Here is a 27904-nt window from a genome sequence, read left to right as displayed (position 1 = left end):
CTGCTGGAAACATGGAAACATGGCCTAGGATACAGACAGTCAATCAATCAATCAATCAATCAATCAATCACAGACAGTCTCCAACACATCAATATTCATGTTTATCATTTCTGTGCAAACCTGTATAAACCTGTTTTTATTGCTTTAACTGTTTTATATCTGATGTTAAGATGGTTTAATATTATAGGATCCTTAAATAACTTTATTTTATTTTCATATTTTTCCTTTATGTATACACATCTTTAGGAGTTCCCAGCCAAACAGTGTTCTGGCACAACCAGAGTGACAATAACCATCTTCTCACCTGTTGTCAGTTGTGTGCCAGGGTAGTGTGTAGGAGCCGGGGTGGAGCTGCATGGCAGACAGAGGTGGAGGTGGGGGGAGAGGAGGGGAGTCGGCAGGGGGGAGGCAGGGCGGAGGAGGAGGAGACGGAGGAGGGGGAGGGGGAGGGAGGGGCGGCTCCGATAGCTTTGCCAGGTGCCAGGAGTGAGGCCTGATGAGAGGAACGCTGCGCCTGTGTGGAAGTGAGAGGGAGAAACTCGGGTGAGGATCAGTGACGTCAACAAACAGGAGGTTTCAAACACATTCAGCAAACTTCAGCTCTGAAAATGCAATTTGATCAAAACTTTGAGGCCTCGTTAACATCTGCTGTGCCTTAATAACACTCACATCAGTAAACTGGATAGTTTCATGAATACTGTCACATTGCATTCATTCATATTATGGTTTAAAAGTATAGTAGGCACATTTTTCCCATATATAAAGAAGCTGCTGTGTGCTGTATTTCCTGCATGAGTCCCTCCAGTGTCGCTACATAAATGTGCAACGTAGCCAAATGAAGGTTGTCATCGACTATTTTCCCTGACAGCTAATGTAATTTCCTCTTTACAAGTCACTTTTTCCACTCTGCAACCCCCTCTTGTTTGACTACAGGATCATTTAGACCCAAATACGAAGCAACATCTAGTTTTCTCCGTCCAAATATGATGATTTACCCAGACAAGACGGCTAAGATGATATTCTTATTTGCTACCACAGTTGTAAGTGTCTTGGAAGATCACATGAAACAGCAGTGACACCTTGCCAACCCATATTCTGCGGGAACAGCTTCTTCTATTGGGCTGCCACTGAAAACTCCTCTTAACATGTACAGTGAGTTCTCCAGCCTGAAGTGAGGCCAGACATTCCAGAGTATCCCATGATATTCACTAATTCCCTTATGCAGACTTCCGATCCCATATGCTGACCAGATTCAATCTAACCCCCTGCAGACAGTGAGTGTGTGAGTGTGCATTAATGTGAGACAGAAAGAGAAACAGAGAGAGCGTCTAAAAAAAGAGCTCGAAACAAGGACAGAAAGAGAGACAGAAATAAATGTTCCTTTCTCACAGTGTGAATGGACCATTTTGTAGATATCTTTCAGATTAATAAACAGTTGGGAGTACTGTCGTTGGATCGGGTTAACATATGCTGCATTTTCACTTTTCTCATTCCTTTTTTGGTTTTCGATTGTGGATAATACCTGGTACCAAGCACTTTTCTGTCATCCCCTCCACCAAGGTTTCTAACAAGGTGAGCCAATACAAAAAGGTGCAGTGAAAACGCTGCAGACCACTGATTAGTCACGATACATCCTGTACAGACCAGTTTTAATTACCCTCAATAATGACTGCAACTGTTTTTAATTTACTCCGACTTTATTCATCAAAAAAAAAAAAAAAGGCGACCCACAATCAAATGATCTAATTGCCATTTTAGGGTTCCAGTAAGAGCCGTTTGATGATGACGTCAAGCCAGTTTCACACAGAGCCGCTAAGACGACCAGCTAAGTATTACGCCTACAATGATTGGGGTAACATCTACAGTGGAAAACAAACAAGCAGCAGAGGAAATACGGCAATGCAGTGCATGAAAACTTTCAAGAAAGCTGTTGATTTGACTTTACTTGACTTGACTCTTGACTTGTCATGATTTATCAAAAGTTAAACTCGATTTGGACTTGTTTTACCAGACTTAAAACTTGACTTCCGTGTCTAAATCGATTTGGACATGTCTTGACTGACTTGAAATTCATTCAAGATTTGAGCAGGACTTGGACTTGGTCTCATTTGATCTGACACTTCACAGGTCTCAAACTTGACCTGACTTTGTTGTGATTAACTTAACACTTCTTTCCTCATTTGACTTGAGACTTGACTTGAATTTGTCTCTGTTGACTTGGACTTGCCCCAAAAGACCTGGAAACAGCTGAATGGGCAGAACGGCCAAGTTGAACGAAAAGGTTTGATCCAAAAAAACAGCCGTTGAGTGTCTTTGGCTAAGATTCCCAAAGTAAAAGTACAAACATGTAAATCGAGACTATTCTGGGTATTTCAGAGAAACATTTGGAGGTACAATTTTAGCAGAGGAATGCGGATCCTGGCATCGCGAGGGAAAGGAAAAGACCATTTCTGAGTATTATTGTTTATGATAAAGCAGGAGCAAGAGAACCATTTCCAAAACAAACACTCTTGTTTCCTGGTTCTTGCTCCTTAAGAGGGATTTCTATCTGAGCCCACTGATTGTTCGACTCCGCTGACAATGTCCTTAAATTATCCCCTGAGAAAGTTTACGTAGAGCCTGAGTGTGTTTCTCTATGTGTGTGCGCATGAATGTGTGTGGGAACTATCCAAACTCGACCAGACAAAATACCATTATCGAACATACCGCAAACATTAGCAGACCCCCCCCCCATTCACCGCCACCGCCACCTCCTTTTTCTCCAAGTTTAGCTTTCAGAGATTGATGGCTGTGAAAATGAAAACAAACAATGTGACACTGGAGTTAGATGGAGACGGAACAAATGGTAAAGATAAAAAAAAACCTTCAAATAATAATGAGAAATGTGCTGTTTTGCAGTTTAAGAATGTAACACTGAAAGCTACTGTACAGTTTAGCAGCTGTGCAGGGGAGAAAGGGAGCGTTCTTCCAAACCACATAAACTATCGATGTTGTACCAAAATGCTCACAGCAGTGATTGAGGGGGGGGTCGCTGATCAAGCAGAGCAGAAATTTGGGGATTTAAAGTAAGAAGAACTGCGATATTAGGAGGCCGTGAAAAACAACATTTTACTGTCGAATAAGCAGTTTCGACTACGTTCTGGTTATTTTAGTGGTTTGCTTGAAAATAACGTCTGGCTTCAAGCATTAATTTATCCCAGTGAGCCTGATTTGGTGCTTTGCAGGTAATGAGACGTCCAAGCCAAAACAGTCAAAACCGGGCTGCATTTAGTTAAAACCTGAGAGACAAAAAGCCCAAAAGCTTTTGTTTCAACAGTCCTTCACTGACTATAACCACATGTTGTAATATGCACTCACTGAAATGGTGCACCTATAGCAAAATGCAGTTTAAATGAACTATTGTCTTCAGGAACAGAAAGTAAAAACAGACGAAAGCTATAAGTAATTCTTATTATTGTGTCAACTCATCATTTACCGATTAATAGTTCAGATAGTTTTTTATAAAATTAAAAAAAATAGCAAACATGCTTATTAAGTTGTTTTAGGCATTTGTACGAGTGTATTGAGCGGGTTTGAGGGTGAGCTGCTCAAAACTGAGGATGTTCGGTGGCAGAGACTCTTCCTCCACTGTGCTACTTGGGTTCAATTGCAAGTGCAGACAAGCACCCACCCTGAAAAGGATGCAGCTCTGGATTTGGTGGGTGAAGTAACAGTGTGACACTCGTTTCAGCTACCCTGAGGATTTCAGTCTGTGGGGAAGAAACTTTCTCTTGGCGAGTAAAGTGTTCAGAACTCATCCAAAGTGTTTGTGAGGGCTGCATTCAGTGACAGCCATGGAGGCTCCATAAAGTCTGTGGTCCTTTCCTTTATAGGACACAGGAAACCTACCAAGTTACCGGCTATTACTGTACTTATGAGGTTGCACCTACTGAGGCTGCAAGCAACCGTACAAGCTGATAATAACATAATCCGAAGAATTCCCCCGTTTCCTGCTCCTGACACTGTAACCCAGTTGGCTACCTGTGTCAGCCAGGAACAACCTGCAAAGAGGAATCACATGAATAATGTTTTTTCAGGAAACTGCTGGTGTACGGGAGGTAACAGCATGTCCTTGAAGTGGGCAAAATGAGTAAATGCACAGCTACTGTGGTGCTGCTGTGACCGCAAACCAACCAGGAAATCAATCCTGGTTCGCAAGCTTCTATTCATAAATATCTTCTCGTGTTGTTGCCGAGATTTAAAAAAAGATCTGTAATGGTGGCTGAAGAGGGAGTTGAAACTAGAGAACAGAAGAGACAGACAGAAACAAATCAAAAGCAAAAAAAAAAGAAGAGATAATGACACTCAACAGCAGTCAAAGGCCAAGATTTTATGGATTCTCTGAGTCGCAGCTCTGAATGAGCCTCTATGAAAGGATCCGCTGGAATGTCCCACTTAATGGTCAGAAACTGCAACAGCTGACTGATACCGCAAAGGTCAACACGCATAATCTGAGTCACACACAGTCTCAATACAGTACAGAACGAATACCAGACTGGCAGCCAGACAAACAGATTTAGGCTGTACGCAGTCTCCCAGATAAGGACAGAAACTGCTGCAATACAGGATAATGAGGGGACACAAAGGATTCAGAACAAGGAGTAAAAGATCGAGAGGAAGAGGGCGAAACGTTTATCTGTCAGGGAGTTTGTGAAAAAACACATCATGTGCTCAACAACCCCTCCCTGTGAAGATAAAAGCATGGCTTCTGTTGACTCCGGGAGCCAAGTGACAAAGACGCAAACTTCAGGCTTTCCCTCATATGTAAGAGAATAAAAGTTCCACGAGTTGAATCTACTCAGAGAGAAGATGTGGATGATTTGGCGAAACCTACCAGACTCCGCAGGCTGAAGCATCCGATGTCAAACTGCTCCCAGCTCACGTCCCAGCATCCCTGATACCCAGAGTTCAAGTTCAAAGAGTTGAGCGTCCACGAACGCGATCAGACGACAACACAGACTCTTCTAAATCCTCTAAAGTTTTCAGAGAACAATCGCCACCTTCTCACACCTCAAGTGGGCCGAGGTGCGGCGAGAGGACCAGGTTGTGTCCGATACATCTGAGAGTTGGTAGAAAGTGTCCGAGAGCTGATGTCCATCTGAAGCAGCTGGCAGGTTCTGACCAAGAGGGAAAAACCAACCGATGATCCTCACATCCCCTCTCCCTCCTTTTCCTCTCTTCCTCCTCCCTCGCTCCTCTCGCTGGAAGACAAAACATGGCTATTTCTCCCTCCTGCACTCTGCATTTCACTCTCTCCCACCCCTCTCTCTCTCCCTCTCTCTCTCCCCATCCAATTCTTAGCCGGGCTCTCTCGCCCCCTCTCAGGCAGGATGTGTGAGTCAGTGAGAGAGGAAGTATTGTGGAGAGCAGATAAAGTGGTGGACGGCTGCTAAAATAATACCCAGAGTTCCACACTGTTATTGTTTGACGGGGGGAAAAATGCAGAGGTACTTCCTCCTTGTGTGTGTGTGTGTGTGTATGTGTGTGTGTGTGTGTTTGCAGAGCATGAAAAAGAGATCGAAAGAGCAAAGAAAGCAGAGACTGTTGGACAGACAAGGGGGCTTTTTCACTTTGGCAGAGAGACGAGAAAAACAAAATGTGGTGAAAGAAGGGGAATGTAAGAGATGATGGGAGGTCTGCAGGAGAACGCAGGAGTCTGAGGAATAATAATAATAGACAAAAACAATAAGTAGAGGTGATGGATGAAGACGAGAGGCAGAAAACGTTTGACTTGATGTATTCCTTTTAGCAGGAGTACTATCAAAGAACTATGGTTCTGACCATTACACCCCGCGCTGCTGATAAGAACTAATGTTTTTCTTTCATTTGCAATTTAAACTTTGCACTCTACACTGCAACTTTCTGTCACTCTAAAAAGGATAGAGCATCACCTGCTTTTGTTCCGTCTGTCCGGGCGTTTTGCAGGAATTAAATCAGACACAGAAAGCAGAGATGAGAACTCACAGGAAAGTATTCAAGCAACTTCCTGAGAAGCTCCTGGAGGTCAAGCTTTATGTATTTACAATATATTTGAACTGCAGTTTAACGTCAGTAGTGTTTGGGTCCTGCCTGCCCAGTGACAGCAGGAGGAGTGTATCGACTGTGGTACCTCCTCTCATTGCCTGAGATTAATGTTTTTTGTCGACACTTTCTGTTTCATACGTAAATAATAAATCATCACATGAAGTAGCTGACATATATATTTAGCTGATAAACTGAACAAATAAAAACTGATGCAGAATAAAAATAGGGCATCCCCGTGCTCTGGGGTGTTAAGAACCAGCTTCCCTGGTTGAGCAAAAAACGCTCCAAAAATACTTACTTCCCCATTAGTTGTTTAGTCAAATTGTTTGTTTTGCCCAACAAACTGTCCAAAATTTAGGTTGGTGGGACCACAAAGAAATATTTGTTAACACAACTAAATCGATTTAATGCTAATCTATTTGAATAATCATCTCTAGCAAATCTCTAAAGGAGTTTAGTCAGCACATTTACATGCATAAATTACATCTGATTTAAATAGCAAATACATTTTTGTGTCAAACAATGAAACTTAATGGGTCAAAGTGTATATTTCTGACATTAATTCAGAAATTTAGCAGTTTTCTTTTAGTTTGTAATTTTGCCACAATGCAAACATGCGTCCATGTCTAATAACAGAATCAAGCATCAAACGTCAACTCTGTATTTTCACCCATCGTTAGCCGAACATGACACACATTTAACCAAGCGTGTATTTTTGTACTATGACCAACTCGTGGATTTTACGTTCATTATCTCCAGATGATAAAGTTTACATGTGACATTTTTCCTGCAAAACTGACAGTCGGTGTCTAAACCTGAGATGCCTGCATATCCGCGTCACTATTTTGACCAGACTTGAGCCTCGCAGAGCAAACATCCAGAGGCGTGAGTGTCGGACATTAATGGTGTTGAAGTTTAACCAACTGCACAACAGCAGACACTTAATAACATGAGGCCCTCGGCGGGCTTCAAAGGATTTCCTGCAGACTCCAAGGTGTGTGTGTGTGTGTGTGTGTGTGTGTGTGAGTTATATACATGCATGTGAGCAGATTCCTTACATTCCCTTCAAAAGGGTGAGAGGTTAACTATGTTAGAAAGCCTAAACAACCCCACCTCCTCCCCTCTCTCCCTTTGTGTTTGACTGCAATCAGGCCCTATTTGTTTGCTTTATGGGTCTGTGTCCAGCACTGTGTGTGTGTGTGTGTGTGTGTGTGTGTGTGTGTGTGTGTGTGTGTGTGTGTCTGCTTGTGATCAGACTCCTGTTTGTTTGCCTTATGGGCCCTCAGCACCCTTTATTATGGATTTCTGACACACACTCATTTGTACATGTATCCACTGCTTACACACACACACACACACACAGACACAGACACAGACACAGACACAGACACAGACACAGACACACACAGACACACACACACACAGACACACAGACACACACACACACACACACACACACACACACACACACACACACACACACACACACACACACACACAGAGTTTTTAAATACCAGGTAATCAGTACAGTGAGACTAGGCTCATACCAGAGGTCGATGGCAGGAAGGGTGAAGTCCACTTTAGCATCTGCAGCACAATGCCCTGTTTGTTACTGCTCGATCCCCTAAATTATGTGTGTGTATGTGTGTGTGTGTGTGTGTGTGTGTGTGTGTGTGCCTGTAATCAGTACTGTCATTTACTTCACTCAACTGTCAAGAAAATTTCAAGGGAGTCTTTTAAAAATGTTCCCAAAAGCTTAAATGTGAATTACATGTTGTTCCATCAGTCAAGTCGCACGTGTATTTATATGAATCACAACCCATTAACCATCAGTGTGGTTTAGATGAACAAGAGGAGTCTAAATGATGCGTAGGAGGTTAAAATCTGCTCCCAGCTGAAACTCAACTCTTAAATTGCTGAATCCTGGTGATAGCCGAAGTTTAAGAAACCTTAAAGGAGTTGAAATTGTATCTGAAGTTCAAGCACTGACAGCAGAAGAAATTGCAAAGGTAACAGAAATAAAACAATTGGAAGAAGACAAATCAAAGTTCATCACAGTGCTGAAAGTGTCTTGAAGTGAAACTGAAGGTGAAAGCAACAAGAAGAGTGACGTGTGGACACCGTTTGGAGTTAAAGGGAGTCAAGGTGTAAAAAGGAAAGAAGCTGAAGCACTGAAAGGAGTCAAAGTGACAAAACTGGAAGGAGTCAGTGTCAGCTGATGCATCCGCCACAAACGAACAACATTAACTGTAATGAAGGAGGAAACGACCACGTGAGGCGTCTTTAAATAAACTGATTAGCTGTGAAACATGATTCAAGTTCCTCTGAGTAAACTACTGACCGAAGAACTGAAGAATCACCACTTGTAAAGCGACAAAGAGCACTTCCATTACTCACAGCGACGATGCCTAATTACAATCTGAACATTTTTGATTTTTTCTGTCGTCAAAGAAGCACATTTTTCCTGCAGCGGTGGATAATTCTCAGGCAGTACGATGGACCGAACAAACTTCAACACCATGTTTGGGTGCATTTCAAATGTCAAAACAAAACGAAGAGAATCTAACTTGTTCAGAAGCCACACTGTGTTTCAAAACATACTGTACCCCATTAAACATGCACAGCCTGAGAGCGTCATGTTCACGCTGTTAATATAGCTGCAGTGAGGCCGCCTGGGGTTGTTCATATGGGTTTTTTAATCTGTTTTTTTAATAATTTGTGCAGCTGTAATTCCTCCTCTCTGGCACTTCATTCAGTCTCCTTCAGCCTTTTAAAAATGCTTCCCTGCTGGATTCAACATGAGACCTCCAGAACAATGTTTAGGATCAGAAAAATCTAGATAAAAGCTATGACACCTGGCTGATTTTCATATTATTGCATATATATGAAGACTGTGATCGTCAATAAAGTTCTTTTTTGAATGGAAAAACACTAAACAAGTTCTGTTTCCAGCCTCTAAATGTGAACTTTTTCTTATTTATCATGTTCAAGGGAATATATTTGAAATTATTATTAGAGTTTATTGGACAAAATAAAGAATTTGTCATTATTTACTGACATTTTGAAGACTAAAAAAGTCAAAATCACAGTCAGCAGCAGCATCATTTGTCATGTTATCAAGCTGTTAAATGTTGCTGCACTAACAAGAGTTATAATCAGATGTTTTTCCTACTAAATTTGAGTAACATACAAACCGTTTAAATACCAGCATGGCCAGTGTCATGTATCATGGAGTCGCAGTTTAATGGGCCAGTTAATAAAAAGCAGGCCGGAGGAGACAGATAAACTGTAGCAGACCACACGCGTAGAGGACAAACTCACCCGCACAGACACTCACACACGTCCTCAAGCTTAGACACACTCTGCGCTGGAGCTGCAACGATTATTTTCGGTCAAATCTGCTGAATACTTAACGGATCACTGATCTTTTCCTACACCCCAAGGTGACATCTTCAAATTTTTCCTGGATAAATAGCCTTAATGTTTACGGTAAATGCCATCCGAGTCTATCATTATAACAAACAAAGGAAGCTTGGGGATTCCTGAGGAATAAAGTTGGGACTTTTAGAAAGTTTCACTTTTACTTTTAGGTTTCAACACTTCGGGTCATGACTTGACAACTTAAAAACAATCACCTGACTCTGACGTTGCCCTCAACTCTATGAAGCACTTCAGCATGTTTCCAGACACAGCAAGCACCTGTTTTAGCGATAAAGCCCAGCACACAAATGAGAAAGAGGCAAAGTTAGCAGCTAGCTGGTGAACATTGTGGAGCATTTAGCAGCTAAAGAGCCAGATGTCTCCCTCAGGAGCTGGAGGAAACCAAAATGGAGCTAAAAGGAGAGTGAATTAGACTTAAATTGCCAGAAACATAAACATGGCTCTGTGTCTACAGGGTGCATAGGTAGGAAAGTGTTTGCTAACAGTTTAGAGAAAGCAGCTTTATAACGTGAATGTGTAATGTGATGATATTGTACTCTCATGAAAACAACAACAAATACAAAGTTCACTTCTCTATGACTCTATTGTTCATGTTCCAGTCAAACAGTCAAGACCAGTTGGCTTAACCACCAGTTATGTACCATATAGTTTGAGTCATGTCAAACTCCCTCCTCCACAGGAGATTATTAAATCCAAAACGTACCTTTCGTCATGCATTCCTTGACGAACTAAATTAGTTTTTTCCTCCTTCGGACTATTATGGTTAGTGGATACTGAGCATGGACACAGATTTCCATCAACATATGTAAGAAACCATTAACATACAGCAGTACCTTTTAGGAATTAGCTAATTAATAAATATCAGAATCGTGGGAGATTAAGAACCTCAGTTCTTACGTAAATTGTTTTTTTTTTTTAACCACCCTAATAAACTGCCAACCTCATAAACTCACTTCTCTATCCCTCAGGCCAAAACCGCCCCCCCTTTCTGTTCATCCTGCTGATCTAACATGTTTTAGCAGACAAGTAACCCACTGACTAAAACACAGAGACACACATACTTTCATACTTTTCTGTCCACAATGTCGATAATTCACCCTTAACAGCGTCACAACCAGAATCATTTACAGTCAGAGCCCTAATCAGACCCAGGATGGTGTATCTGTGTGTGTGTGTGTGTGTGTGTGTGTGTGTGTGTGTGTGAGGAAGAGGTCTTGAGGAATGTCAGCAATGTCTATTGTTCAGTTTGGGAAGGAGTGATGGGGGGCAGACTATTGTGTTTCATGGTTCTTGGCACCACAGACCTCAGTCTTGCCCCGGTCTCCAGGGACCCTGTGGTACAAAAATCTAAACAAGAGGATGTGTGTGTGTGTGTGTGTGTGTGTGTGTGTGCACATTTTGCCCATCAATCCATCTGCGGTAGTGTGTGTGTGTGTGTGCATGGGCCCACAGACCTCCTTCTAACAGTCTGAAACAAGCATCTATGAACAAGGAAAATTAAACTCAACTAAAAGAAAGAGCCTGTATGTACACAAAGAAGATCGAGCCGGAGCGCTGGGAGATGAACTCTTCCAGGAAGAGATGACAACAAATGTTTTAAATGAACGAGAACAATAAAAACTGAAACTGAGCAGCACTGCTGAAGCAGCTCACCGTTCAACACTGAGGACTGAAACAGAGACAGATTACATAAGAGGAGGAGGACAGTCGAGTCGAGAATTTTAGAGGAAGGCAAGTAAGAAATATCCTTGATCTTAGTTTTGGCCGGATATTAAAATCTAAAAAAAAATTGGGATAGACTAAAATTGAACAGACATGTCACTAGGGCTCCAATGTCCAAGTGCCAATATGACACCTGAGTTTCAGAACCAAAACAGTATCTTATTCAGTAGCTTACTTTGAGAAATATACTGTAAATGCATTTTTCTAAGACATGAATGGTAAAAGAGGTACTCAGATTCCTTAATTAAGTATATGTAGCAATACTACAATGTATATGTATATAGGTTAGAGTTTCATTTCAACTTTAACCTGCAGCAAAAAAAGAAATTTGCCACTTGGGACCAGCAGAAACAAGCTGTATCCAGAAAAGCACAAATAATTATAAGTCTACTATTACAATGAGTCTGTCCACACTAGTCCTCCACTAGTGGTGATCACAGCATCATAAAAAAAAAAAGTTCGCTACATTCATGTTCGTCTTGGTGCAAAAGGTTTGCCTGTAAAAGTTCATTAAGGAATGTTCCATGTTTTCTATTGTTTTTTCATCTCATCCCTGTTGTGGCCTTCGTGAAGTTTATGGCTAACCTGTTCGCAAACACTTGTCTTTATGCAAACAGCAGCATAATCATTCATTTGGAGTCATGTTTGTGAAGGTCAATCCAATATTTGTTCTCCTTAAAGCTCCATTTTTGGTCTCCACCACATCCCGAGGGAAATATCTGGCTCTGTAGCTACAAATGTCTGATCTATTTCTTTCCTCAGATTGACAATGTGATAATTACATTACACTGAATTACATTAAATCAGGTTCAGGTCACAACTAATTCCTTTCCGTCTCGTGCCATTGTTTCTTGACGTAACTCCATATAGTGTTAACATGATAACATGAGTGTAAGGAAGGGATTGTGTTGATGCACGAGTTAGGGAACGTGTCAAAACATGTCAAAAATTCATTTTACCTCAAGTTGCCCCTGCTCTTTTCTCTTTAACCCGCTTTCCCTTTTTCTATTCTTTCATCCCCTCTTCTTTCTCCACGTCCAGCCTTCGGCAAAATAAATGTTTAGCTAATGTGCGGCAGAGATGAAAGAGTGCGCTGAGATGAAAGAACTTTGTCATAAAGTCCTGTTTACCCTGACAAAACATCAAACATGATATCAGCCTCTCTTGTAATTATCATTTTAATTTCCTTATGTTCACTCCTCCTGCAGCTGGGAGCGTTTCGTGCTGCCACGTAACTCCGGCCTGCTTCTGGGTCTGTGGGATATTTCCTGCATCGCTGCCCTGTAATCTGATGGGTTTTCTTTTCCCAACTTTTGTTTTGATTTGCTACTGAATTTGAGTGAGATTTCCTTCCAAAGTGAGGCAGAATGTGATATGAAAAGATTGATATTGTAAAAATAAAACAAACAGCTGCCCTTTTTAATGAGTAGCAGGTGAGCTAAGCTTTTGGAAACAGACTGAATATGGAAGGGAAGTATTTTTCAATAAATAAATACATTTATAGGGATGAAGCTGCGTTGACTTGACACCACTGGGTGCTGCAGGGGTCTGAAACTGAAAGGACCTGGCTGAACACAGCTGGTACTGCCAACCCAAGAGGGTAATTCTGAGTTATTTCTCTCCCCACGGGACATTGCACATCTGCTTGCAAGCACACAGAAGACTGGCACAACCAGGCAGAGAAGAGGAGACACTTCTTGATGAAATGACCAAACCCACCTGACTTGAATTTCAGAATTTTACTTTATTTGATTTTTCGAAAAACAACCAATTTTTTTGTTTCTAAATCTTCTCATGTTAAGGATATCCGAACTAAAATATTCTAACATGCATAACAACCCAATATATATCCGGGTTGGGTACAGGGGCTGAATGCTTTACATGCTCTTGTACTTCTCTTTGGGGGAAAAGGAAGGTTTTATGAAGATTTTACATGCTCACACCTAATAAGACTGAATCATGAAGTAAGGCTTCGACACAGAAAAATATCCCATGAGCAGCACTTAAAAGGAACAGTTCAGCATTTTAGGAAATACACTCATTTGGGTGCAGAGTTAGATGTAGGGCTAAAGTTCCCAAAGCCGAAGGTGACCTTCCTGAATGTCTTGTTTTGTCCACAAACTACTTTGGGAGATACTTAGTTCACTGTCATAGAGGAGTAAAGAAACCAGAAAGTGCTCTGAGATGCTGAAATCGGATATTTTGGATATTTCTTCTCAATAAATTGAATAGCAAAATAGTTGGCGGTTAATTTCATAATTGAAAACACATCAATTGATCGACTAATCCTCACAGCTCTAGTTAGATGAGACTGATAACGCTCATATCTGTAGGTTAAATATGAAGCTGGAGCCCGAAACTGTTTAGCTTAGCTTCACAATTAGCACATCATATCTCAAGCCGTGCACAGAGGGTTGTGTGGTGGACTATTTCTCAGCCGCCAACCATTAACCTGAAAACCATATAGTAAAGTGTTTATTAAGGCTATACCATTTCGAGGTGATCTGTCCATGCAGCTTATTTGCACGCAAACACACACACATGCATCTAAAGGGTCATTTCCTATTCCATCAGCAGCTGTAAATAAACTGTTTAGTCTTTTGCTCGCTTCCCATTAAAGCTGCTTCTTTTCACACAAACATAAACACAAATTTCACCAGCGCATTAAGTCCAAGGTGGACAGGAAGTAGAAGGGGGAAAGAACTTTGGAAAGAACAGGAAATGATGCAAAACTCAAAGAATGTCCTCCGGCCTCTTCCATGGCCGCCCGCAGACACACACACAGTACGGAGTACAGATCTAACAAAAGGTCGGTGAAAACAGGAAGTACTATAGAGGAAACATTTCCAGGTCAAGCCAACAAAACATCCCCAACATTCTTTCCCTTCCAGAAATATATTGGAAAATTCATCACTTAAAAACACCCAAAAAGATGTAAAGAGACGAAAATACTCCTGCTGTTTCACTAGCGGTGATACAGCTTTGGAAAGGAGGGCGGAGGGCTGCGAGGTCACATTTCCTATTAACGTTTCAGCAAAAACGTGAGCCCAGAGTTCCTCTTTCAATATCTAATAAGTAGAACTGTTGCAGTGAAGATTTAATATGACGTTATGTGGTTGCTGTTTAGCTCTACCGCACATTTCAGTGTGCAGTTATGTGTGTGTTTTGATTGTAAGCATGTGTTGCGCAGTTTGTTTTTATATCCACTTTCACAAAGATTTCAAACATAATTTAACTGTCTTTTATACGGGAGTTCAGTACCGTGCGCACACAGCATATTGGTCTGACCTACCATGAAACTCATATTTGTGGTTTAGATCTCTAGTTCATTCAATACCTTGGAAACAGCCACTGACAAAACAATCCGACCACAATGTCCACTTGGTAGCAAGAAAGTCTGGAGCTTCAGTGGACGGAGTTTGTCCAGTTTTCATGAAACAGTGGACGAAACTGTAGACGTTGAGATTGTTTTGTTTTTTTTTCCTTTAATGAGTGGAGCTTGCTGTGGGATTGCTTTACCACCATATTATGGGCAAAATACTTTAGTGGATTAATGGATTATTGGATTAGTTAATCAAGACTAAGCAACAGCAAGAATATTGATTATTGAATGCCATTTAGACATTTATAAATCATTTATCGAGCAAAAATGTGGCCTATCTGAGCCACTGAAATGTGAAGATTTGCTGCTTTTTTGTGTTGAACAAAACAAAACGTAATGTGAAGACTTCACCTTGGAAGGTTTTTGTCAAACTTCAGTGTCTAAACAGTCTGTTAATACTCAACAATAATGGAAACTATTTGCAGATGCAGTTGTAAATCACACATGTAATAATGTGGTATTAAACCTCTATCATTGTGAGCATAATCATGTGGTATACAAGTGCGTAAGTGTTCAATTTATTACATAGTCCATCATTTTTACTGGGTGCTTTCTGGGTAATGACGTCCTTCAGCTGCCAAAACATTTCAAACTGGTACCTCTCACTGCAGTTTGGTCCGAGCCACCTCGTCAGGTGAAGCTTTCACCAAAAACCAGTCAGGCACTGAACTTCTTAAACGATCTGTTGCTGTTATTTATGTGCTTATGTTGCTTCGTTGGAGTACACTGCATTCTTTAAGACAGTGGACGTCTTAATTAGGAGGAAAATAAAACACTAGTTAACAGCAGTGTAGGTCCTTTTTACCATCGGCTGGCTTGTTAAAATGTCTATAAAGCATCTCTCCTGAAATAAAACTAAAATGGGCCCAAACACACTGCTGTCTTATCCCTCCACTGAAGTGCTGGGCAGCCCAGTAAATTCCTGTGGTTTGCCAAATTTAGCCTGCGGGCCTTCCTTTGCCCTGCTCTTCTTTCAGCAGCACAGGACAATGCAGCGAGGACTGAATATATTTTATTTAAAGAATGAACAAAGATGCGAAGGATGGGTGGAAAAGCTCAAACAATTAAGCCAGAGTTGATGCATGTGCATGAAAATGTTTGGACAAGGCTTAGAGAACGAGCTGCAGTGAAGAGTTTTAACATCATTCTAGGAGTCAAAAAACATGAGAATCAAGTGTTTTTCATTTCCGGTGTTACACAACTCCTTGTTAATGTAATGGAAACCTGTCAGATACAATACACCCGTTTATAAATCCAATACAAGCCTCCATTTCAAAGCCTCCCAACCAGACTTTAGTAGAAAAATTGTACAAAAGCACCATTTTCCAACCCTTTGCTAAAGTTGAACAAATCATCATCTCTGCTCGCCAACTCCACATTTCCTTCCTCTGCATCTACATCATGTAATTAAATCCACTGTGTACATTTTCCTTTCCACTAAAAAAGCCCATTTATTCACAAATGCTCCTACAGTAAAATACTGTAGCGGGGAACCCCAGTGAGTAATTTCCTGATGTTTCCAAGACAAGCGTTTCGGGTATAAGAAATCCATGTTGCTACACTCCATCTCAGTTTAGGTTAAGTGAGTTTTAATTGAGCTTAGAATAACAGAAAAGGCACATACACAGTTGCTGAAAAAGATGAACGCACGCGTGGGCACACATATAAAAACATACTGGTGGAGTCCCTGCAGCTTGGCAGAAATGCTGACAACTGTTTGGCAGACAGCCATCTTGGGAGACCAGGTAGCTGTGTTGAAAAAAAAAAGGGACCGAAGAAGAGGAGCAGTGCATGAAGAAGCTGCGGTTTTAGTTTTTAGTTTCAGAAAACTGTCTGTTTGAGGAACTTATCACGACACTGACTAACACTTTAACACTGTTAACACAGACTAACACAGTTGCACAGAACATCTTCAAGTTCAGATTTCCGTAAAATAAAATAAGTTTCACAAAACACCCTTAAGTTTTCTTGTTGAGGTTTCCTGTTCACTTAAGGTTTTCTCCTCATCTTGGTCTTATACTTCAGGACCGTTGCACAAAAGACCTTAGGAAGTAAAATGAGGGGGAAAACGTGAAGAAAGGTACCTCAGACTCTGTTTCAAACTCAACACTGCCGAGTTTAAAGTGATAAATGAAGAAAATTAAGGGAAAATCCAGGGAAGAGGCAAACAAACAGTCTCCATAGAAACTGCAGTAAAATCTCTTTCTGTGCAACACCCTTAAGAAAGTCCTCAGCTAAGGAGAACTTAAGCCTTAAGTATCATACTAAAACTTGTTTGTGCAACCAGCTCCTGGTTTGTTTAAAAAGCTTCACATCCTCAGTAGAGGGAGCGTTTTATCACATCAGCTGCAGGTACAGTACATGCAGCTTTAACAAAGCAGCACACAGATGAAGTTAAAGACGGGATTTAACTGATAAAGAGCCACATAAATGTGTTGGACACAAACCCACAACTGGATTAAGAGTGAATATTCGATCTTCATGCATCAGGTGAGCAGAAACACAACTCTCCTTCTCCTATTTTATGGCCATAATGCTGCGTGTCACTGTTGTGTTTTTAGTTTGTTCTGTTGCCCCCAAGAGGCCAAAAACCCAACTAATACATTTACAAACTGTCAAACTAAAACCATCAAATCCATCCAGACACACACACACACACACACACACATTCAAACTGCACCTGGCGGCTCAGTGCCTGCAGGTGGTACAGACGTCAAACCCGCAGCACATGTGACTTTCTTTCACTGCGGTTTAAGCCCATAAAGTTTATTTCAGCCTTTGTGACACTAAAACTACGTCTCTCTCTGTCACACACACACACACACACATTAACACAAACACACACACTAGGTTTTTACATTCCTAATAATGGCCTAAACAGAAACATCACTCACATCCCATCTCCGTATCAACAGTCCCCTTGTGTTATTAAAGAGGTGGTAACAACTTTTGGCTTTTGACTAAAGGCCCTTTTCCACTGTTAAAATTATACAAGAAGAGCCAAGTGTTCAAATGTGATCATCATCCGTGGGCGAAACATATGTGTGTGTGTGTGTGTGTGTGTGTGTGTGTGTTATCTGGCAGCAGACTCCTGCAGTTCCTTCCAGAGGGTTCCTTGTTCCTACAGTAATGACTAAACCCCGGCTGGCGAAGGCTGTGACATGATTGGTGGAGAGGCAGACGGGGTCAGAGTGCAACATGGTCCCGCCCGGATACTGTAGCCATGATTGGCCATTAGTGTCAGTGACTCGTCAGTCAAAGTGACTTTAATTGATATGCGCGTGGCCACGGTTAGAGCGCTCCTGCCAAAATACAAGCAAGAGCTCCATAAGGGCACAGGGAGAGGAACACGCACACAAACCACATAAAAACACACTGATTCATTCACACAAAGATTAAAGGTAATTATAATATTGAATGTCATCTTTACAAGGCGATATTCTTGGAGGTGTTTCACATCTAAGTTTAGCATTTTCCATGTTGTGTGATTTCCCAATACGCTGAGAAAGCTTTTCAACTTCTTGAGCTCATAAAAATCTTTGAGAACCCACACGGAAAACTAAAATAAAAAGTGTTGCAATAAGGCTAAAAATGTTTAATATTCACTTCTTTTTTTTTTTTTAGAGCTGAAGTGCTTAGTTCATTAACCAGTAACAGTTTCAACACTGCATTAGTCGTTTCAGTCATTTGGGATTTTTTCAAATTAGCCTCAATCCAGAGAATCCAGAGAAATCTTACAATATGTCTACCTTTTGTATACCAAAAATAATCAATACATTAATAGAACCTTAAATGTTTTAGTATTTCTTTAGTGTGCTGACACTGCAGACTACAGAGATTCACTGAATTTAAACTCTCCTTTATATTCGTAATATTCGTGTGTAGAAACTTTGTAATGTGCTTTTTATTGAAAATATTCAGAATATTGAACAACCACAGAGAAACAACTGTTACTGTGACATGTGGAGCACATATGGACAATGATGGACACACACACACACACACACACACAGTGCTGGGAAAACCCCTACAGTAAGAGTCAGACATGCAGCACATACCAGACACTGACACACACACACACACACAAGGTGGATTTAGGTGGGTGGCATGCTCATGAGCAGCAGCATTCCCAAAGCCATCACTGTCCGTCCATTTGTCTGCCTGAGTCTGTGTGAATGTGCATTCATACCGTACGTGCGTGTACATGATGGTTTGTAAGTGCATGTCTAACAGCATTAGACAGGGTTCCTGCCTGCTGCAGAAACAGGAGCAGAAAAGCTCTGACTGCTGGACGGCTGATCTGGTTTCAGAGCCAGAACAAGACGTGTTGCTGCCAAGCAGCTGTCTGGAGCTGTCCGAGAAGACAAAGTAATAGTTCGGACCTCAGTAAAATCTTCCACAATGGTTTTCAGCCAGGGTCCAGTTGAGCATTACGGAAAGAATCAACGTCAGGAGCTGACAAAAATAACAAAGCACATGGAAAGAAGGGAAGTTTCTTTCTGTGCAAAGTAGAGATATCATCTAAAATGTGTGCTGCATTTCCAGCTACATCCACTAAGTGGCAACAACACAAGGTAAGACGAGTTTCTTTGTTAGATTTCGTGTTTCCTGATTTTCTGCAATGGAGTGCAAAGTTGGCATGATCCCACAATTATGAGAGCAAGACCCGGGTTGAAAAATATGAGAATTTTCCTGTAATTATTTCTGCAGGAAAACTGAAAACTATCATTTATCTTGTTGACTTGTTTCCTCTGAGATTCATATGCTACTTTTATTAACACACACACACACACACACACACAGACGCACAATCGCAGACGTCCACTCCTCCCCGCTGATCAGAGGTTAACAGCTTTCCTTCGGACACCCTGCAGGTCAAAGGTCACTTCCTGTGAAACGCTGCCTTGATGCGTGTTTGCATGACGGGCTAGCAGATTCCTCGCAGACCAGGAAGAGCGCGGCCACCTCCTCCTCGTCTCCTCCCTCACCTTCCTTCCCACCAGCGTGAGCCAACGCCAGGACGGCTCGAGTGTTGGTGAGAAGACGACGACCGAAAACGTTGGTCGTTAAACACACTTCCTTCATTGGAAGACAAATACTCAAGTATTCACTTTGAAGTGGTGAAAATATTTAGGAAAAGAAGCTGCGTGCGTGCAGATATCTCATGTGCGTGTCAACAATGGTGATGTGCAAATGTGAGCCCTTTGTGCGTCCATTTCACATTGTTGTCGAGTCGAGTGTTTACCTCCTGACTGTGAGCTTCAGTATCCTGTACGATCCCTTGATGAGGATGAGCGCTTCCTGTCTGCTGCCGTAGAGGGCGGATCCATTTATGTTAATGAGCTCGTCTCCAACTTTCAGCTTCTTGCACAGGGCGGCCTTCCCTCCGTCCTCGATCTGGAGACAAAGACATGGCAGTAAATCGGCTGAGATAAAAGAGGAGAAAGCTGGACGGCAGACAGAAGCGCATTCAGATTTGAAAAGGGAAAAAAAAAAACACGTGGTTAAGAATAAAAAAAGTCACTCAAAGATACTTCCTTGCTGCCAAGCCGACTCCTTTAAAACCCACTTTTGTTCAACTGTCTCTGTTCCCATGGCAACAGCGCCCTAAAGAGCATCTCCAAAACAGCCTGAACCAAACATCCCACAGAAACCCATCACATTCCTCTGTAATAGACTCTGAATGTGTGTGTGTGTGTGTGTGTGTGTGCTGTCTGGGGTCACACAGTGGTGAGGTCCGTGCTGTTAATGCATTGCTGGGATGTTTCAGTGAGGTTTTTTAGGCTGCAGAGGGGTGAAACATTGATGAGTGTGTGGCGCAGCGTGATGCGATGTTTGAGTTCAGCCATAAATCACCTCGTCGGACATGAAAATGAGAAAACAGGAGGATGAAAGGGGTAAGTGACCGCCTTACTGACTGGGCAACAGGCAGGAAGAGACTACGGCTCTATGGTTTCATTCCAACATCTAAAAACAATCCTGTAACAACATACTTCTGCTGTATAAGAAACAACTGAAGACATCCATCCATCCATCCATCCATCATCTATACCACTTATCCGTCAGGGTCGCAGGGGAGCTGGAGCCAACCCCAGCAGACTTAGGGTGAGAGGTGGGGTGCACCGTGGACCGGTCACCAGCCAATCACAGGGCCGACACACAGAGACAGACAACCACTCACGCTCACACTCACACCTACGGGCAGTTTTAGAGTCACCAATTAACCAAAGCCAGAACACCCGGAGAGAACCCACGCAGACACGGGGAGAACATGCAAACTCCAGGTTCAAACCTGGATCGAGACCCTTCCTCCATCCATCGTTCATTCATTCATTCATTCATTCATGCATTCTGTAGCTGCGGCAGCAAAAATCAAAGGAATGCATGTCATGGAAACACAGGTCTAATTTTACGGTTTTAGGATTTTACAGACACGCAGCGGGGAGCTTTGCCTTGCGCGCCAACTCAAACATAAATCGAGATCTTTCATATATCAGCCCGTGCTTTCTGCCACGCTCTCTTGGGCCTAATGCTGTCACGAATTCTGGCTTCAAAGGTTAACATTTTAAAATCTGATCCTGCTGTAATTCCACTCCAAACGTGGAAAACCCTGAAGCGGGCAACCACATTTGAGCAGGGCAGCTTTGACACCGCTTTTAGTTTTGATGTCTTCTGATGTCAGGTCTGTTTTCGTCAAAGCCAAACTGTTTAATATTCAGTGTTGATATGTTTTAAACCAGTTCAGGTGGGATCCAGTTCGAGACCTGGCTGATGAATTAACACCGCTGTCAAGATACCTGGCTTTGTTGTCAAGATTAAGACCGATATCCTCGTCTGTTTTCCTCTAATTTTATCAGCTTTAATCTGCATCCATCCAGGCCCTTGATGTGACAAAGAAAGGGGGAATTCAGCCAATACCTGAAGCACTTTGTTAATAATACTCGCAGGGTCCTGTCATACAAACACAACAATAAAGGTGCAAATGCAGAGCTGAACACAAGCAGTATTGCTGTGGTCAGACACAGCAGTTTGTGTCCTTATTCCAAAGAAGACAATATTACTACTAAGCCCTTTACATGGCTCATGAAAATGAATATTCCAATAATATTCCTGTTCACGTGAAGCTGCGAATGAAGTGAAGTGGAACAGATGAAGCCACTTGAGCCATTTTGGTTCACAGGATTTTTTTTCCCACCAGTGGCGAACCTGTTCTGAGTGTCTAAAAGTAGCCGTGTTTCTCTTTATGACCAGAAATGTGGGCTTTTCTTTTTGGGCAAGCATCTCTACCCTCAGGCTTACAAACTGTTGGCTAGTTGGTGCTTTACCACAAAGCTGACAGGCAGTAAACAGGTGAGAGGCCGTGTGTTGAAAACTATGGTAAAAACCCCAAATTGGAACATATATTCCAAATCCACTCTAAACACGTCCAGGAAGGTTTCCAAAAAACATAAAATGTCGGCGTGTCAAACATGTCTGACATGGAAAATGCTACATGTGGAATAAGGTCTAATTCCAAACAGAATATGTCGTTTACATGTCCCGAATCAAATTCAGAATAATGTCATTTTCATTACTGTGCATGTAAACATAGTTACTTTTAACTCTGTGTGTGTGTGTGTGTGTGTGTGTGAGTCCATCTCTTGGCCATCAAACACAACATGCTGCTGGAGACACAAAAGCATGAGCTGCAGCTGACCTGGACCTTTGGCTCCCACATACATGAAAGGAAAACAGAGAATCTCCTCACAGGGAGGCAGTAAAGGATCGTGCACATCACAGGAGCCCTCTCTCTCTCTCTCTCCCTCTCCCTCTCTCCCTCTCCCTCACTCTCTCTCTGTGTCTGTCTCTCTGTTTCACACCCACACACCCACACACACATGCCAGTATCTCCTGTTGTTTTCCGGGTTCCACCTTTAAAAGGATTGTCGATTATGCTCTGTGAAAATTAAGATTTTTCCACACACATTCCAAAACCAAGGAGAACACACACACACACACACACACACACACACACACACACACACACGACACACACACATATACTCACACACATTAAAAAAAGAGCCTCCGGCATGAGTTGAATGCATTTGACACAGTGTTTATGTTCATTTGTGTCTAATGAGTTCTTCATTATGAAAACAAACCGGAGGCAGAAATGGCTTCAGTGGTGGAATGTTTAACAGCGCTTTCAATGAGGATCGCACACACACACACACACACACACACACACACACACACACACACATATATATATAGTTCCCACACTCAATATGGATGGTTAAGAAACTCAAATACACAGTGATAAAATGACCTCTCATTATCCAGCAATGTAATACATGTTGGACTTCACTGAGATAAACGGTGCTGGAAGATTAAAACACACTCACACACACACACACACACACACACACACACACACACACACACTAAAATCTGTGAATCGTTAAGCTCAAAATGTAACCTGTCATTTTCCCACGGATAATTTGGGAGGGAAGGTAGAGGAGTGCAAGGGAAGGGAAAAAAGAGGGAGGATGGAAAAGTGAAGATGAGGGAGATAGCTTTAGCAGAAATAAAGGTGAGGAGGATGAAGTGAGGAAGGGCAGCAGGAGGACAAGAAAGGAAGGGAGGGACGACGGGAAGGTGAGGAGAAGCTGAGGGAAAGTATGAGGAGGGAGGAAGGGTGGGAGGAAAGGAAAGTCCGCGAATGTAAAGGGAAGAAGAGAGGGTGACGAAGATGAGGAGAAAGGGGTGGCAGGAAATGGAATGAGGATGAAAGCATGGAGTGGAAAAACATAAGAAACAAATGAATGAAGGGAGGGAAGGGGGTGAGGATGAAGGAGGAGATGAGGAGGAAAGAGGAGAAGGTTAGATATACTGAGCCCCAGCAGGTATGCAGGAGATAATTACAGTGTGGTAATAATCAGAGTCACAATCGGCTTTATTGGCCAAGTATGTGAACACACACAAGGAATCTGACTTTGGTTTTTCCACTGCTCTGGTGTGCTGACACATAATCAGACAAAAAGGGAGACGAGAGCAACAAAGTAAACACACATTAACTTAAAAAAACAACACAATATAATAAGTAAGTAAGCCAGTTTATCAGAGGCAGAGACGGCACACGTCAGTTTTCTGTGTGTGGCTGATGAAGTCATTAACCGAAGCTCATTTCTTCAAATGTTGCAGGTTGACATCATTATTTTCCATTTTGACATTTTGGCTTACACACGCACACACACTAGCTATCGAGGATGGAAAGCATAGAGTGCGTTATGATAGTCTGTCGATAATTTCTCCTGAAGCTGAAGAAGCAGCGAATGAAAACTTTTAAAAGGATTAACTAAATTTGTTGTGCTGTTCTGATGATCGTCTAATTGATTAATTGACTGTTATGCAACACTATCACGGCGTGTTCCTCAGGATAATGATGCTCATAATACTTCATCTGTTTCACTGAAGAGGAAAAAACACACGGGTAGTTGCAAAAGAAGTTTAAAAAAACACAACAATACTGGTGAACAGTAGCATCTTATGATCACACTCAGCAACAAGTGCATCTTTGAAATATTTTGACATATGTCATAAATAAATCAGCAGATAGACCAGAGATAGACTTAAAGCAAGAAAACACCTCTACTGATGCCGGTTCATCAATAATAATTGATTATTTCCCCCTTCCTGGCTCCATGTGATTCTCCTGCGTGATTAATAAACATCTTTTCAGCTGATTCTTTGTCAGTTTCAGCGCTTTGGATCAGTTTCACTCCAGTCTGGCCAACATGCCTGTGCAGTGTGTGTGTGTGTGTGTGTGTGTGTGCCACGCTGCTGTGGGACGTCCAGACAGGGTGAGGTCACCCGAGGCACTGGGGAGACTGGAGAAGAATGCTCTCTCTGTGTGCTGAGACACACACACACACACACACAGGTCAGACACACCCTTTTATTTTTAGATCCGACTGGTGACTTCATGGCCTCGTGTGTGTGTGTCTGTGTGTGTGTGTGTACAGTGGCACGGTGCCCTTATTGTGCCCTGAAAAAAAACCCGGGAATCCCCATGCTGGTCACAGGTTGTCATCACTAAGCTATCACCTGACACACACACACACACACACACCAAACTGCATCAAACAACAGCCTCTTTATCAAAAACTGAAACGATCAGCTCCAGTCAGAGGATCTTCAACAGTGGGGCACAAAATGATCCTGCAGCTGAGTGTGTGTGTGTGTGTGTGAGAAACCCAGTATGTGTCAGTATGTGTGTGTGTGTGTGTGTGTGTGATAGGGTGTGTATCTGTGCATCTTAACAAATGATTAACACAGCAAGCATCTGCACTTTAATATTAAACAGCAGGAATTACCCAAGTTCCTACACATATGTGTGTGTGTGTGTGTGTGTGTGTGTGCTCGTCTTCCATTGCAAGGCGGCACCTAAACACATGCATGTTAAACCTCACATTACTGGGTCGAGACAGAGAAAATGAATAGTTCTCTGGATGACACAGATTTAAAGGAGTCTGAAAGCAAACAATGTGTGTGTACACATACACAACAACGCATGGGGCACTATGGGACAGACACACACACACACACACACACACACACACCCTGGCAGAAAGCACAGTTTGGGAAAAGTTGTGTCATTTCTTCGACTGTGAAGACACACAAGCTGAATCTGCATGAACACACACGTACACATTTGCACAACACACACAGATACACAAACGCTGCCGAGGAATAAAACGAAGGAAACAGTTTCTCGTTTGTTTACGTGAAGACATCCAGGGAATAAAAGAGGATTTGTGCAGGCCTCGGAAAAGCATTTACACTTAAAGATCGGAATCACTGTGTCATGTGTTTGAATGAAACAAGCTAAGGGAAGATCACACACACACACACACACACACACACACACACACACACACACACACACAGACAGAAGGACGACCTTTATCTTTGCCTTTTTCATTTGAACTCACGTGTTTATAACATCTTTTAAAAGTACTTATTCAGTCATTTAAATGGCACAAACAAGCAGTAATTTCCTGTTTTAAAAGCATCTCGTTCTGGGTGTTAGTGTTTGGAGTAACTCTTCACACTTGCCTTGTGTGTATTTGTTAATGAGGTCATTTGCAGCTGGCATGATAAATAAACATCATCTTAAAGTAAATAATCATGATTGCTGAAGCATCTTGTCTAATCTGAGGTGAACAGACTTCTGTTTTGTTTATCAAAATAATTTGCACGGGTAGTTAAATGTTCGTTTCATGCTGCGCTGACTCTCGTTTGGGCCTTTTTAAAAATCGCTTGACTGAATACTTTTTAAAGAGGGTATAAACACGAGATGTAGTTTAAAATGCAAAAGGTGGAAAGTGACTATTTTTCAAATTCAGACATATTAAGTTACAAAGTGGGTGAAGCTATTTCAGGGTGTCTCTGGTTCCCATTGATTCACACAAACGTCTCTGCTGCATCTTCAGCACTAAAGATGAACAAAAGCTTTAAGAAAAGATCTGGTTCTTTACTAAAAAAAGTCAAAAGTACAAGCCATTGTAGATAAACTACAGTTAAATAAAATGCATTCATTTTATTAATTGTGTATGTGTTTTTTTTCCTGCCATGACATGTCAACATGTCTGGGGTAAAAAGAGTCTGTTCTGGATCAATTCAGCAACTCTGGCAGTGTGTTTTGCTCTGATTCACACCACTGATCAGCTTCTCCTCATCAGTATTGGAGTAACAGACCATAACATGAACCTGGAGGGTCGTTATATCATCCAGGAGACGAAGACGAGCAGCATTAAGGAGATCGTTAATAGAAATAATTTAAATGAGATTTCAGAGTGGGGAAAGTTCTCCGCAGCACCCGCCTCCTGACAGTCAGCTTGGCATGTCGGGATCCTAAATAGAGCCATCAACCTGACAGGTCAACACATGCACCGAGACCCTGCAGGGACCCCCTCGGCTATGTGTGGCCCCCCAGGACAAAGACCTTAGGGGGAGGGAGGAGAAGCTCCCAGGACCCCCTGCAGCACACCAGCTTCGTGCTTCTGCTATTGTCTGTGCTGCCGCCGAGCAGACATAACCAAACATAATGTGTCAGCTGAGAAATAAATTTGGAAACAGCGGTTTGCAACATGGAAATATGGCCTCGGGGCCGGAGGTCGACGCTGCCAGTTCTTTCTGCAGCTCTGACGGCAGAGCTCACTTTCTACTGCATTTCCTGTTTTGATAGTGGTTGAATTCACCTTAATTTCCACTGTTGGTACGTAGTTGCTTATACTAACAAGTCTGAGTCACTCAGGGTTTGACCTACTCCCAGAATGAGGTCAGGGACTGTGAATGCAAGAACCACTGCATAAACTCAGCTTGTGCATGGGAAGAGCAAGGCACCGCCAGTCCCAGGGGTTGGAGTTCAATTCCTTACGTAGTGCAGGTCCCACCAGTGCTTGGTGGCACCAGGACTTTTCTCAGAGGGTGTATGTCGTTCAGATCGTAAAGTCCTCTGAAACAAATCTGTGATGCTTTGCCATACAAATAAAAACGGACTTTAAATATGTAGTTTAATGAGTGGAAAATTGCCCAGGTGGATACAGTCGTCTGATACTGTTCCCTCAAGACAGAAATGTACGGTGGCCAGTGAGGGCAAACACACACCAACGCCCCAAAACATTCCCATTAGCACTCCCATTGTAGCAGAGATTGCTGAGAACTGACAAGAACATAAGAGTGATGAATGTAAATCGTATAAGGAGTAAATGTTAACACCAGTGCCTATTAGAACAATACAAATAAGCTGTGGCCTCCCTGAGGACATGAGCAGTGAGCAGGTCAACCAAAAAGTGATTTTAAGAGGTCACAGAGGTGAAATTATTCAGTATTTTGGATAAAAACATAGAGACATGTCAGATAAAATGAAAATATTTACCTTCCACAGGCTTAATTTTCTTAATCCCTTTAATCATCTCATGATGCCTCTGAGCTGTAACTGTTTATTATGGCTGGGCACTGCTGGTTTATGGCTTTTTTTTTTGAGGCCAAAGACAATTTTCCATATTATTGGCAATAAAACTCCAAACTACCAAACTAACAACAGCTATTTCCACCAGATATTAAAGGGGTTCAATTCGCCGTGTGGCTCTACAGGTAAAGCAAGACACCTTTTGTCTCCATGCTAAGAGTTGCTCCAGTTGTTCTCCATTGGGAAGAACAGGGGGATGAACGTATTGCATACATGACGAATAAGCTCCTCTTATAAGCTCTCAGGAACTCACACCCTCCGTCAACCTCTGCCCTGCA

At 42.1% G+C, this 27904-nt stretch overlaps 1 protein-coding gene across 1 annotated transcript in view; it reads right to left on the bottom strand.

Annotated features, from left to right (window-relative positions):
- The window catches only part of shroom4 (shroom family member 4), a 60506-nt gene that overhangs the window by 17541 nt on the left and 15061 nt on the right, over positions 1 to 27904 (bottom strand). Inside the window, exons 2-3 of the mRNA XM_070854452.1 lie at positions 19854 to 20005; positions 305 to 514 (exon numbers count right to left, since the gene is read on the bottom strand). Coding sequence (XP_070710553.1) covers positions 305 to 514; positions 19854 to 20005 — 362 coding nt within the window. The remainder of the gene's footprint in view (positions 1 to 304; positions 515 to 19853; positions 20006 to 27904) is intronic.

Source organism: Pempheris klunzingeri, chromosome 23, assembly GCF_042242105.1.
Source record: "Pempheris klunzingeri isolate RE-2024b chromosome 23, fPemKlu1.hap1, whole genome shotgun sequence".
Lineage (NCBI taxonomy): Eukaryota > Metazoa > Chordata > Actinopteri > Acropomatiformes > Pempheridae > Pempheris > Pempheris klunzingeri.
The sequence above is the reverse complement of the archived record's forward strand: the minus strand, read 5'-3'. Positions and strand labels throughout refer to the sequence as shown.